The sequence below is a fragment of the Sminthopsis crassicaudata genome, chromosome 5 (genome assembly GCF_048593235.1).
Source record: "Sminthopsis crassicaudata isolate SCR6 chromosome 5, ASM4859323v1, whole genome shotgun sequence".
NCBI lineage: Eukaryota > Metazoa > Chordata > Mammalia > Dasyuromorphia > Dasyuridae > Sminthopsis > Sminthopsis crassicaudata.
Window position 1 is genome coordinate 228,303,535 of NC_133621.1, and position 12,749 is coordinate 228,316,283.

The 12,749-nt window shown below is 40.6% G+C and overlaps 1 protein-coding gene across 1 annotated transcript; it reads left to right on the plus strand.

The window, feature by feature from the left end:
- Nucleotides 1–8,217, plus strand: LOC141544297 (keratin, type II cytoskeletal 1-like). Its single transcript, XM_074270305.1, is given in 11 exon segments — nucleotides 1–360; nucleotides 363–446; nucleotides 448–697; nucleotides 2,761–2,974; nucleotides 3,952–4,012; nucleotides 4,454–4,549; nucleotides 4,687–4,851; nucleotides 4,971–5,096; nucleotides 5,963–6,183; nucleotides 6,946–6,980; nucleotides 7,089–8,217. Coding segments are annotated over 11 exon segments (1,983 nt in total). The 5' UTR covers nucleotides 1–75; the 3' UTR covers nucleotides 7,535–8,217.
- Nucleotides 8,218–12,749: the final 4,532 nt, after the last annotated feature.

The window sequence follows — 12,749 nt, forward strand, 5'->3', positions numbered from 1 at the left end:
GCTGCTAGTAGAGGAGTGCTTAGCTCCTTGCTCTTTGGTCCTGTCCTTTGCTATCTGTCCCCTTCTTGGTTCAACATGAGTCGACAATTTAGTTCCAGATCTGGCTATCGATGTGGTGGTGGTGGTGGCTTCAGCTCAGGCTCTGCTGGGATCTCCTGCACCCGCAGGGTGACCAGCAGCTCCACTGTCCGCAGGAGTGGAGGAGGTGGAGGTAGATTTTCAAGTGGAAGCTATAGAGCTGGTGGTGGTGGTGGTTTTGGCAGCCAGAGTCTGGTTAATTTGGGAGGCTCTAAAAAAATCTGTCAGAGTGTTGCTGGTGGAGGAGGAGGAGGTTATGGAAGAGGAGGTTTTGGCGGTGGAGGATTGGGTGGGGCAGCTATGGTGGTGGTGGATTTGGTGGTGGCAGCTATGGTGGTAGCGGCTTTGGTGGTGGTGGCTATGGTGGGCGTGGTTTTTGGTGGCAGCGGCGGTGGCTTTGGTGGTGGCGGCTTTGGGGGTTTAGGAGGTGGTGGTTTTGGCGGAGGAGGCTTTGGGCCTGTCTGTCCCCCTGGAGGCATCCAGGAGGTAACCATCAACCAGGGTCTCCTGCAACCCCTCAATGTGGAGATTGACCCTAATATTCAAAAGGTGAAGGAACAAGAGAGGGAACAGATCAAGGACCTCAACAACAGATTTGCCACCTTCATTGACAAAGTGAGTACTTGTGGTTACTGTTGCTGATGGTGGGTACATTCAGCTTATTTGACATAGATGAGGGCAAAGGAGTGAGGTGGGGAACGGAGGTTGAATAATCTCCAACTCCAAGGTATCATGCTTGGATGATGGATGCTTGTGAAGGATGCTAGTGCCTATATGACCTGGGGAGGCAGAGAAGAGCATCCCCAGAGTTTTGGTCCATAAAAATAGTGGAAGGTGAAGAGGCAGTGCTCTTAACGAAAGGCTTTTTGGAGCTGAACTCCAAATGTTTCTCCATTGAATTCTTAAGCTATTTTTTGACTTTCTTCTTAGGAAGAGAGAGCAGTGTGTGTGTGTGTGTGTGTGTGTGTGTAGACAATGGATTTGAGTCTGTGGGACTTGGTGTTGTGTCTCTGCTTTAGCACTTACCTAGTGGATGACAACTGCTATCTTCCACCTGTCTGATCTCAGGTTCTTCATATGTAAAACATCTGCACTAGATTTTATTTTATTTTTTTGCTTTTATTTTATTTTGTTTTTAAATAAGGATGACTCTGTTATGAAGACAGTATATTGAGAGCCCTTGAGAGAATTTATTATAATTATTATTTAACTTAGTACCTGGCTGGAGTAGAGATTTATGGAATACTTTAAAGTGATAGAAATGGGTAAAGGTACAAAGGAGAACTTTGAGATCTGAAATGGTCTGAAGACCAACCTGGATCCAGGATTCAGGAAGAGCTGAGTAGAAACTTGACCTAGACATTTATTAGCCATGTGATCTTGGGCAAGTCATTTAATCTGTCTGCCTAAATTGGCTCATCTGTAAAATGAGGTTAATAAGATTAACTATCTTCCAGGATTATTGCCTGGGTTAAATAACATAATCTTTGTAACATCCTTTACAAATCTCATAGTCTTATATTTTATTTTTCATGATCATTATTACCATAATTCAAATGTTTATTTAAAAGAGTGTTGAAGTTATTTCTTGTCAAGAGCCCTATATATGGAAATAGTATTCTCAGTGATTTGTGAATATTTCTACGCTAATGTCAGCAGGTGAACCTCTCTGCGGGACACTGAGGAAATTCCATAGGATGAAATTATAGATTTTTCCTCATTTGTCAACCATGAAAATAAACATATTTTCCTTGACTCTGAGGTTGATCATCAATACAGTCAACTCCCAGTTGTCCAATGTTGATTCAAAGTGTGCTAGCTTAGTTTTCTCCAGTAATGCTTTCCTGTTTTTTTGACTTCTAGAAAGTCTTGGGGATGTCCTTAGGAAAAGCAAACATTTTTGATAGTTATTCAGGCAAAACCCAGTGTAATAGAAACAACAATGATAGCTATTATTAACATACCTATTGATAAATTTTTACCTATCGTTTTACTTGTGTTATCTCATTTGAGCCACCAAACATAGCTGGTGAGTACTTCTTATATTACTATTCCCATTGTATAGAAGAAAAAATTGAGGATCAGAGAAGGTTATTCACTTGTCCTCAGTCATACAGATTATCTGTTTAGTGATTTAAAATTTTTAACACTTGCTTTAATTTTGCAGTGCTATAGAAATGGGAATTGTCATTCCAGTGGAAGCAAAATGATTTATATTGATCAGGGATATTTTTTGGGAAGAGGTTCTTGCTGCTTTCTTGTGAATGTCAAATTCAAATTGATTACAATCACTAGTGTTGAGGAATTATCTGAATGGAAATATAGAGGACAGTTGATTATGGCTATGAATGAATGAAGGAAGGAAGGAAGGGGAAAAGGAAGGGATAAAACATTTATTAAGCCTTTGGTACAAGCAGAAGGCTGGAGGTACTACTCTAAAAGCAAGATGGGCCTGTTCTCAAGAAGCTCCCATTCCAGTAGCTGAAATATCTATGGAAGCTTTCAGCTTCAAATGTGCCAGCTCATTCACGTTGTTCTTCTTTGCTTGCCTTGATATGAGAATGATGGAAGAACAAGGATTCCCTGCCTTGTTCCAGAGTCTTCCTCTGGATTGCTCTTGGGGACCAGCATTTCCTAGGACGTATCCCTTGAATGATGACTTTGGGGTCTTGGTATTTTCAGGTGCGATTCTGGAGCAGCAGAACCAGGTTTTGCAGACCAAATGGGAGCTGCTGCAGCAGGTGGACACTTCCACTCGTAGCCACAACCTGGAGCCCCTCTTTGAAGCCTATGTGTCTACACTTAGGCAGAAGCTAGATTCACTGAAGAGTGACCGCTCAAGGATGGAGTCAGAATTGAATAATATGCAAGACATGGTGGAAGACTTCAAGAAAAAGTATGCACCCAACTATCCTTGCCTCAGTCCTCAATGACTAAACCATTGCCCCTGGAAGTCTTCCCAGAGAATAACGTGAGGGGACTCTAGAGAATATCAGGGAACAGAGGAAGACTAATTGAATGGCATTTTTCCTCCTGAAAGACAGATGGGGGTCCAGTAAACTTTTCTAAGAGTGAGAAAGAACTGAATCCCAATCCAGGTTCAGGCATATATTAACTGTGTGATTCTGGGCAAGTCACCTAATCTGTCAATTCTTATCAATTTAATCTCAGTTTTCTCATCTACAAGAAGTGGATAATAATAACACATACTCCCAGTCTGGTTTTGAGAATCAAATGACAGGATATTTGTAAATCACTTAGCATAGTGTCTGGAACATGTTGTTCTTCAGTGGGGTTAGCCATGTCTAATTCTTTGGGACCCCTTTTGAGATTTTCTTGATAAAGATACTGGAGTTATTTATCTTTTCCTCATTCATTTCATTTTAGATGAGGAAACTGAGCTAAATAGGGTTAAGTGACTTTTCTAGTGTAACACAACCATAATATGTCTGAGATAAGATTGAAGGTGTGGCACTCTATATCTTATGCTTCCCAGTTGCCCCTACTGGAACATAGTAAGTTTACTAAAAACTTGTATTTCTTCCTTTGTTTGTTCTTCACTCTTTCCTTTGGCCCCACCCTCCCTCTTTCCTTTTCTTTCTTCTTTTGTCCCTTTGAGCCTTCTTTTGTCCCTTTGAACCTTCTTTCCTTCCTTCCTTCCTTCCTGCCTTCCCTTTCCAAGGCAATCTATCATTTTTAGAAACATGTTCCCCTAGAAGTGTGCCTTAGAAAAAGTTGAACAATCAAGTTGACTAGAAGCAGAGATGGATAAAATGACATTCCTAGATTGATGGAATTTTATACAGAAGTCAATTCTAGGTTATATCCTTTCTCAAACCTCCTGAATTCATCTTGTCTTTTCCCCTTCAACAGATATGAAGATGAAATCAACAAACGTACAGATGCAGAGAATGAATTTGTGACCATCAAGAAAGTGAGTCAAGGGAACAGAATGAAGGTCACATTTTTATCCAGAAAAATAAGCACTGGTTCACTATATTAGCCCCAAAAGAAGCAAGAATCAAACTCTAGGTTCAATTTACAGCTGAAGAGAAATCTTAGTATTTCTTGTCATCCTTCTCTGGCTCTCTGGCTCTTCAAATAAGTTGCCTTCCTTGTATTTCTGCCTGCAATGTGGGAAGCACAGCCAGAAGATCTCCCCTTTGCAAGTGAGGGAATTTCCCAAGACTCCAAAGGATGGGTAGGGTAAAGAGAAGTATAGCTCAAGAGTCAAGCTTCTTCATCCCTAGTATCTTGGGAAAGTGAAGAATTTTTTCAGGCCAGAGGTTATTCTGGGTAAGCAGAGAGCAGGATGTCATTTTTTTTTCTGAATGGATGGATAGTCATTCCCTGACTTTTTCTTCTAATTTCACAGGATGTGGACAATGCTTATATGACCAAGACTGACCTTCAGGGCAAGACGGATCTTTTGCAAGATGACATCAACTTCTCCAAGATCCTGTATGACACAGTAAGTTAGTTCATGATCATTCACATGCACCCACCTCTTCACTCTTCATCAAAGAGACTCTGGGAATATCCTATGTATGCTGGTTCATGTTTTGTCTCTGGAAAGCACAGACATCACAGAAATGTTGTATGTTGTAGGAACTATCCCAGATGCAGACTAACATCAGCAACACCAATGTCATCCTCTCCATGGACAACAACAGGAGCCTGGACTTGAGTAGCATCATTGATGAAATCAAAAGTCAGTATGATGAGATTGCCCAGAGGAGCAAAGCTGAGGCTGAGACCATGTACCAGCACAAAGTGAGTGGATACAGAGTCTCTCCCAACAGGCCTCTGGCTTCCTTGCACTTTGTGCCCAAGGTTTACCTAGGTATGTCAAGATGTACTCACGTCTCCTCTCTTTGCTCTCCTACCTTCAGTATGAAGAGCTCCAGGTGACTGCTGGGAAACATGGAGACCAACTGAGAAACACAAAAACGGAGATTTCTGAGATGAACCGAATGATTCAGAGGCTGAATTCTGAAATTGATTCAGTGAAGAAGCAGGTACTGGTTTCCTTCACCTTCCTCCTCTGAGCTAGCATGGGGCTATTGAGTGAGGCTTTCTTGATACTGAAAATGATTCCAGTTTGGCATAGGTGACTTGAAAGGTCCCTGCCATCTTTGAGATTCTGGACTTTGAGGACCCCATAGAAGTGTGACTTAGAGTAGGGTTTCCTTGAGAGAACCTTGTGGTGAAGCCCTAAAGGCCAACAATTTCTAGTGCTCAAGATGGAGAGTTGACAGATGAATTCATTCTCTTGTCAATTAGGGGATTCTCTGTCACTGGAGATGCTTGAGGAGAGTCTAGAGGATTCCTTGTTCAGGATGTAGAAGGAGGATTTTAGAAAAGTTCTGAGGTAGTATTAGGTGTCTCTAAGATTTTATTACCTAATTGAAGATTCCTCTCTGAAGGTGGAAATATGGACAAAATGTTCTTAGTCCCAGGTTTTTGCTTTTTGTTTAAAGTATTCTTGGCAATAGATAGAAGCACTAGATTTGTGTTTGAAACCTGCCTTAATCTTTTCTAGTTGTGTGACCCTGGACAAATTATTTTTACCTTTCTCTTCCTCAGTTTTCTCATTTGTCCGATGGGGATCAAAGTAGCAGCCATCTTGGAAGCTTGTTGCAAGCATCAATTAAGATTCTTTGCAACTTTTACAGTGTTGCCTAAATGGTAGTTATAGTTACTACCTTTGTTCCTGTTATTGTTACTCTATTATGGGAACAATGTTCCTGATTGAGTCTTTGGGTGGAAATAGCAATTTGGCTTCAGGATTCCCAGGAGGAGCTGAGATTAGTTGTGGGTGGTGGTGGTAGTGAGTAGGAGGCAGAGGACTTGATCCATGTACATGATTTGCTGTCTTCTGTAGATTGCCCGGCTCCAGCAAGCCATTGCCGATGCAGAGCAGCGTGGGGAGAATGCCCTGAAAGATGCACAGGGCAAACTGACAGACCTGGAGGATGCACTGCAGAAGGCCAAGGAGGACATGACCCGGCTGATGCGAGACTACCAGGAGCTGTATAATGTTAAGCTGACCTTGGATGCTGAGATAGCCACCTACAGGAAGCTTCTGGAGGGAGAGGAGAGCAGGTGAGAGATGAGCACTGAAGACTCTGTTGAACCACACTCAGGGCAAGGGAATGGAACATCCTGGGTAATGGAACATCCTGTGAGGACAGGATCTTTGAGACTGCATGATGAGGAATTAACACTCCTGTAGCCTAGCACTTGTTATAAAGGAGTATAGGGGTAGAGGATCCAGGGATGAATGGAACCTCAAGGGTCATGGAGTCCAACTTTCATATGTCAGAAATGAGGCCCCTCAGGAGCAAAGGCCTTAAATTTCTTTCCTCAACTTTCATAGGTAGTCATAGAGGCAACATGTGCATCTAGATTATAGAATCCTCAATTTTGAAATGAAATGGACCGTAGAGGCCATTGCATTCCCTCTCCTTTCCTAGATAAGAAAATTGATGGTTCGGATGGTTAAGTGTATGGTCTGAGCCATTAAGTGGCAGAGATAGTATTAGAAGTGGGGTTCTCTGAGTCCAACCCCATCCTTCTCTCCTACTATCCAGTATGCCAGAAATCCAGTGGTCTTCAAGCCTTTTGGAACTATTTCCCAGGCTTGTGGAAAGAAGTGCTTCTGGTGCCAAGGGCTACAGGAAATTGAAGCTAATTAATGATGATTTCTGGGAATTGATTCATGATATTGAAACGAGGAGGGACACATTTAGATTGAGAGATGAAGAAAGGAACAGCTTACAGGAAAGTTCAGAAATGTCAAGTATGGGAAGGAGAATGGGTTGGTTGTACTGAGTCACAGGAACTGTCTTTCCATCTTCCTTTTAGGGTGTCTGGAGAGTGTGTTCCCAACGTGAGTGTGTGTAAGTATCAAGAATCATTTTTAGACACTTGAAAATTTTCTTGGGATGGAAGGGACTTTGTCCAGTGAAGGGTATTCCCAAAAGTAACAGCAGAAATTTCTTCCCCAGCTGTGAGCACCAGCCATGTCTCTGCGTCTGGTGGTGGAGGAGGAAGGTTCGGAGGTGGAGGTGGTAGCTACGGTTCCAGCTCTGGAGGAGGCAGATATGGCTCCAGTGGAGGAGGTGGCAGTTATGGCTCTGGAGGAGGCAGAGGTTCCAGTTCTGGAGGAGGCAGAGGTTCCGGTTCTGGAGGAGGCAGGGGCTCCGGTTCTGGAGGAGGCAGCTATGGTTCCTCAGGAGGCCGAGGGTCTGGCTCTGGTTCGGGCTCTGGCTCTGGCTCTGGCTCTGGCTCTGGCTCTGGAGGAGGCAACTATGGATCCTCAGGAGGTCGGGGCTCCAGCTCTGGAGGAGGAGGCAGCAGCAGCTCTGGTGGTGGCTCTGGGGGTGTCAAGAGCTCCAGTGGAGGCTCTAGTATGAAATTTACTTCTACAAGTTATTCTACAGTCACCAATTAAAGCCAGAGCTCCCTACCCTGCTAGCTGTCCTTTAGATCAATGTCTGTGTTTATTTTCAGTCAATTCTTGAAGTCAAAGACTTCAACTTTACTTGAGGAAAATAAAAAGTGGTGGACTGCAGCAGTTCATCTTGTTTTCCTAAAGACCTTTAATTTCTTTCTCTGATCTTGATTCTTAAAGGTTTTCTTGAGTTATCCAACCAGTAGGCATCTCCACCTCAGGCTTTCACTGAACCTCATCTCTGTGGGTGCATAGGAAGGGTTGCTGATGACCCTGGCCTTGTAGAGCCATGTTCTCCCCATTTTTCCCTTTCATAGCTTTTCTCTATCCTGGCCTTCATCATCAGATTTTCCCTCTTCCTGTGTCTTGACTAGTGAAGCAATGTCTGAGTATGAAAGACCACTTTCCTTGATTAATAATGAGGATGCAGCTTGAAAAAAATCCACCTTCATCACTGCCCACTCTACATTTCAAAAGTTTTCCCCAAGCCAAGTAGGAGAGCCATTTCAATCCAGCCCTTATAGGGAGTGTGTCTCCATCCTATAGCAACAAATTCTGTGTTGTTATTATTGTTGTCTTTTTTTTGTATAAGATGTAAGCTGGTTGGGTGACTTACCTGGAAGAAGTCTCAAAGTCTTCATTTTCTTGTGTGTCTGCAATAAATTGCATTTAAAATTTGCAAATTTGTCTTTTGAGTGTTTTTCATGATAAAGCCTTCTCTCTCTTAAAACCCACTGGTAAACTATGCTATAAAATCCCTAGTAGAAGCATCACTTATAATAGAGCCTAAAAGACAGAATACACTCAATTGAATACACAGGAAAGTTTGTAATATAACATCAAATGGAGTAAAAGTCAGGTTTAGATATACTGAAGGATAAGACAACTAAGATACCACTACAAACCTGTCAGATTGGCTAGAATGACAGGGAAAGATAATGCAGAATGTTGGAGGGAATGTAGGAAAAACAGGGACACTGATACATTGTTGGTGGAGTTGTGAATAAATCCAGCCATTCTGGAGAGTGATTTGGACCTATGCTCAAAAAATTATCAAACTGTGCACACCCTTTGAACCAACAGTGTTACTACTGGTCTTATATGCCAAAGGGATTTTAAAGAAGGGAAAGGGACCTGTATGTGCAAGAATGTTTGTGGCAGCCCTCTTTGTGGTGGCCAGAAACTGGAAACTACGTGGATGCCTATCAATTGGAGAATGGCTGAATAAATTGTGGTATATGAATATTATGGAATATTATTGTTCTGTAAGAAATGACCAACAGGATGATTTCAGAGAGGCCTGGAGAGACTTACATGAACTGATGCTGAGTGAAATGAGCAGGACCAGGAGATCGTTATATACTTCAAGAACAATACTATATGATGATCAATTCTGATGGACATGGCCCTCTCCAACAATGAGATGAACCAAACCAGTTCCAATAGAGCAGTAATGAACTGAACCAGCTACACCCAGCAAAAGAACTCTGGGAGATGACTATGAACCACTACATAAAATTCCCAATCCCTCTAATTTTGTCCACCTGCATTTTGGATTTCCTTTACAGGCTAATTGTACACTATTTCAAAGTCCGATTCTTTTTATACAACAAAACAACTGTTTGGACATGTATATATATAGTATTTAATTCATACTTTAACATGTTTAACATGTATTGGTCAACCTGCCATCTCGGGAGTGAGGGGGAGAAGGAGGGGAAAAATTAGAAGAAAAGGTTTGGCAATTGTCAATGTTGTAAAATTACCCATGCATATATCTGGTAAATAAAAACTATTAAAATAAAAAAATAGATATACTAAAGGAACATTGAGCAAATGGAGCTGAGCTAGGCCAATTAGAATAGGCTTACAGGTTGTGAAATGACACAGTATATAGAGCATTTAATTTTTTTTTTAGTTATTTAATTTTTTATTTTATTTTATAATTATAACATTTTTTGACAGTACATATGCATGGGTAATTTTTTACAACATTATCCCTTGCACTTACTTCTATTCAGATTTTTTCCCTTCCTCCCCCAACCCCCTCCCCCAGATGGCAAGCAGTCTTATATATGTTAAATATATTACAGTATATTCTAGATACAATATATGTGTGTAGAAACGAATTTTTTGTTGCACAGGAAGAATTGGATTCCGAAGGTAAAAATAACAGTTTACATTCATTTCCCAGTGTTCCTTTTCTGGATGTAGCTGGTTCTGTCCATCATTAATCAATTGGAATTGGATTAGCTCTTCTCTATGTTGAAGAAATCCACTTCCATCAGCATACATCCTCGTACAATATCATTGTTGAAGTGTATAATGATCTGGTTCTGCTCGTTTCACTCAGCATCAGTTGATGTAAGTCTCTCCAAGCCTCTCTGTATTTCTCCTGTTGGTCATTTCTTATAGAACAATAATATTCCATAACATTCATATACCATAGTTTACCCAACCATTCTCCAATTGATGGACATCCATTCATCTTCCAGCTTCTAGCCACTATGAAAAGGGCTGCCACAAACATTTTGGCACATACAGGTCCCTTTCCCTTCTTTAGTAGTTCCTTGGGGTATAAGCCCAGTAGTAGTATGGCTGGGTCAAAGGGTATGCACATTTTGATAACTTTTTGGGCATAATTCCAGATTGCTCTCCAGAATGGTCGGATTCTTTCACAACTCCACCAACAATGCATCAGTGTCCCAGTTTTCCCACAGCCCCTCCAACATTCATCGTTATTTGTTCCTGTCATCTTAGCCAATCTGACAGGTGTGTAATGATACCTCAGAGTTGTCTTAATTTGCATTTCTCTGATCAATAGTGATTTGGAACACTCTTTCATATGAGTGGAAATAGTTTTAATTTCATCATCTGAAAATTGTCTGTTCATATCCTTTGACCATTTATCAATTGGAGAATGGCTTGATTTCTTATAAATTAAAGTCAATTCTCTGTATATTTTGGAGATGAGGCCTTTATCAGAACCTTTAACTGTAAAAATTTTTCCCCAATTTGTTACTTCCCTTCTAATCTTGTTTGCATTAGTTTTGTTTGTGCAGAAACTTTTTAATTTGGTGTAATCAAAATGTTCTATTTTGTGATCAATAATGGTCTCTAGTTCTCCCTTGGACACAAACTCCTTCCTCCTCCAGAAGTCTGAGAGGTAAACCATCCCATGTTCCTCCAATTTATTTATGATTTCGTTCTTTATGCCTAAATCTTGGACCCATTTTGATCTAATCTTAGTATGTGGTGTTAAATGTGGGTCCATGCCTAGTTTCTGCCATACTAATTTCCAGTTTTCCCAGCAGTTTTTGTCAAATAATGAATTCTTATCCCAAAATTTGGGATCTTTGGGTTTGTCAAAGATTAGATTACTATTTTTATTCACTATCCTGCCCTGTGAACCTAACCTATGCCACTGATCAACTAGTCTATTTCTTAGCCAATACCAAATGGTTTTGGTGACTGTTGCTTTATAATATAGCTTTAAATCAGGTACACTTAGACCACCTTCCTCTGACTTTTTTTTTGTTCATTAGTTCCCTTGCAATTCTCGACCTTTTATTCTTCCATATGAATTTTGTTGTTATTTTTTCTAGGTCATTAAAATAGTTTCTTGGGAGTCTGATTGGTATAGCACTAAATAAATAGATTAGTTTGGGGAGTATTGTCATCTTTATTATATTCGCTCGGCCTATCCAAGAACACTGAATGTCTTTCCAATTATTTAAATCTGACTTTATTTTTGTGGCAAGTGTTTTGTAATTTTAGAGCATTTAATTAATCAAGGAAGACCTGAGTTCAGCCTTAAACACTTACTAGCTATGTGTTCTTGGGCAAATCAATTAACCCATTCCCCTAGTTTCTAAAGATGTAAAATAATAACAGTTAGTTCCCCTCGCTCTTGAGAAGATGAAATGAAATAATACTTATAAAGGGCTTTGGAAAAAATGCCATGCAAATGTTTTTTGACTTTGAAATGGCAGGAAATCTCAATATAATCTAATATATGTCATTCATTCAATCTTAACTACACTTTAGTTATCTCCAGCTGAATGATCCTTAGACCCCTTAAACTCACCATGTCCAAAACTGAGCAAGATCTTTTCCCCAAACGTTCCACTCTCCCTCACTTCCCAATTTCTGTCGAGGATACCACCGTTATTCCAAGCATCTGGATTCACAACCAAGAGGTTCTTCTTCAACTCATTTTCTCCCTTCCAATCAATGGTCCAATCAGTTCTTTCATTTTTTACCTTCATAACAGTTCCTTCTCTTCTCTTCTCTTATACTGTAACCATTCTAATGAAGGTCCTCAGCATTTCACATGTAGATTACTGCATTCACCTTTTTGGTCGACCTCCCATGCTCAAGTATCTGTTGACTCCAGTCCATCTCTCCCTTTAGAACTCAGGTTTGACTATATCACAAGAAACTGTAATGACTTTCTGTTAGCTCCATGAGAAACAAAAAGTCCTTGTTTGGCATTCAAAGCCCTTCAGAATTTAGCCACCTCCTTCTTTTCCAGTCTTCTTACACTCTTACACAAGTAGTCTTCCACACACAACATTCCATTGGCTAACTCTGGGCATTGTCACTCTGTTCCCCCAGGCCTGGGATATTTTCACTTGTGATTTCTGCCTCCTGGATTCCTTGGCTTCTTTTAAGTTCCAGCTGAATTGCCATCTTCTCCAGAAGTCTTTTTAAATCTCTATTAATCCAAGCACCTTCCTTCTGTTGATTATTTTCCATTTATCCTGTTTTCTTACAGTTAACTGTATATTTTCTCCTCCATTAAATAATGAGTTTCAGGAGGACAGAGACTATCATTTGTCTTTCTTAGTATCCCCAGTGCTTAGCACAATGCCTTAGCATATTGTAAGAGACAAATATATGTTAGCTGCCTGACTGACATCCTATTGTCACAGAGTTAATTTATAATGCTATTATAATGACGTAAGGTTCCTTATGAAGAACCTTACTCCCAACTGAAGCTTGGAAGGAAGGCTCTCTTCCAAGTTGCCAGTGATCTTGAAATTACCCAATAGAAAAGGCCTTGTATTCAGTCATTCATCTTGACCCTTGTGCTGCATTTGACAGTTAAGCATTTCTTTGTTCAAGTCTCTTTTCTCTCTCTCTCTTTTTTAAATGACATTCTTTCTTGGTTTTCCTTCTACTTATTTGACTCTCAGTCTCCTATGCTAGGCCA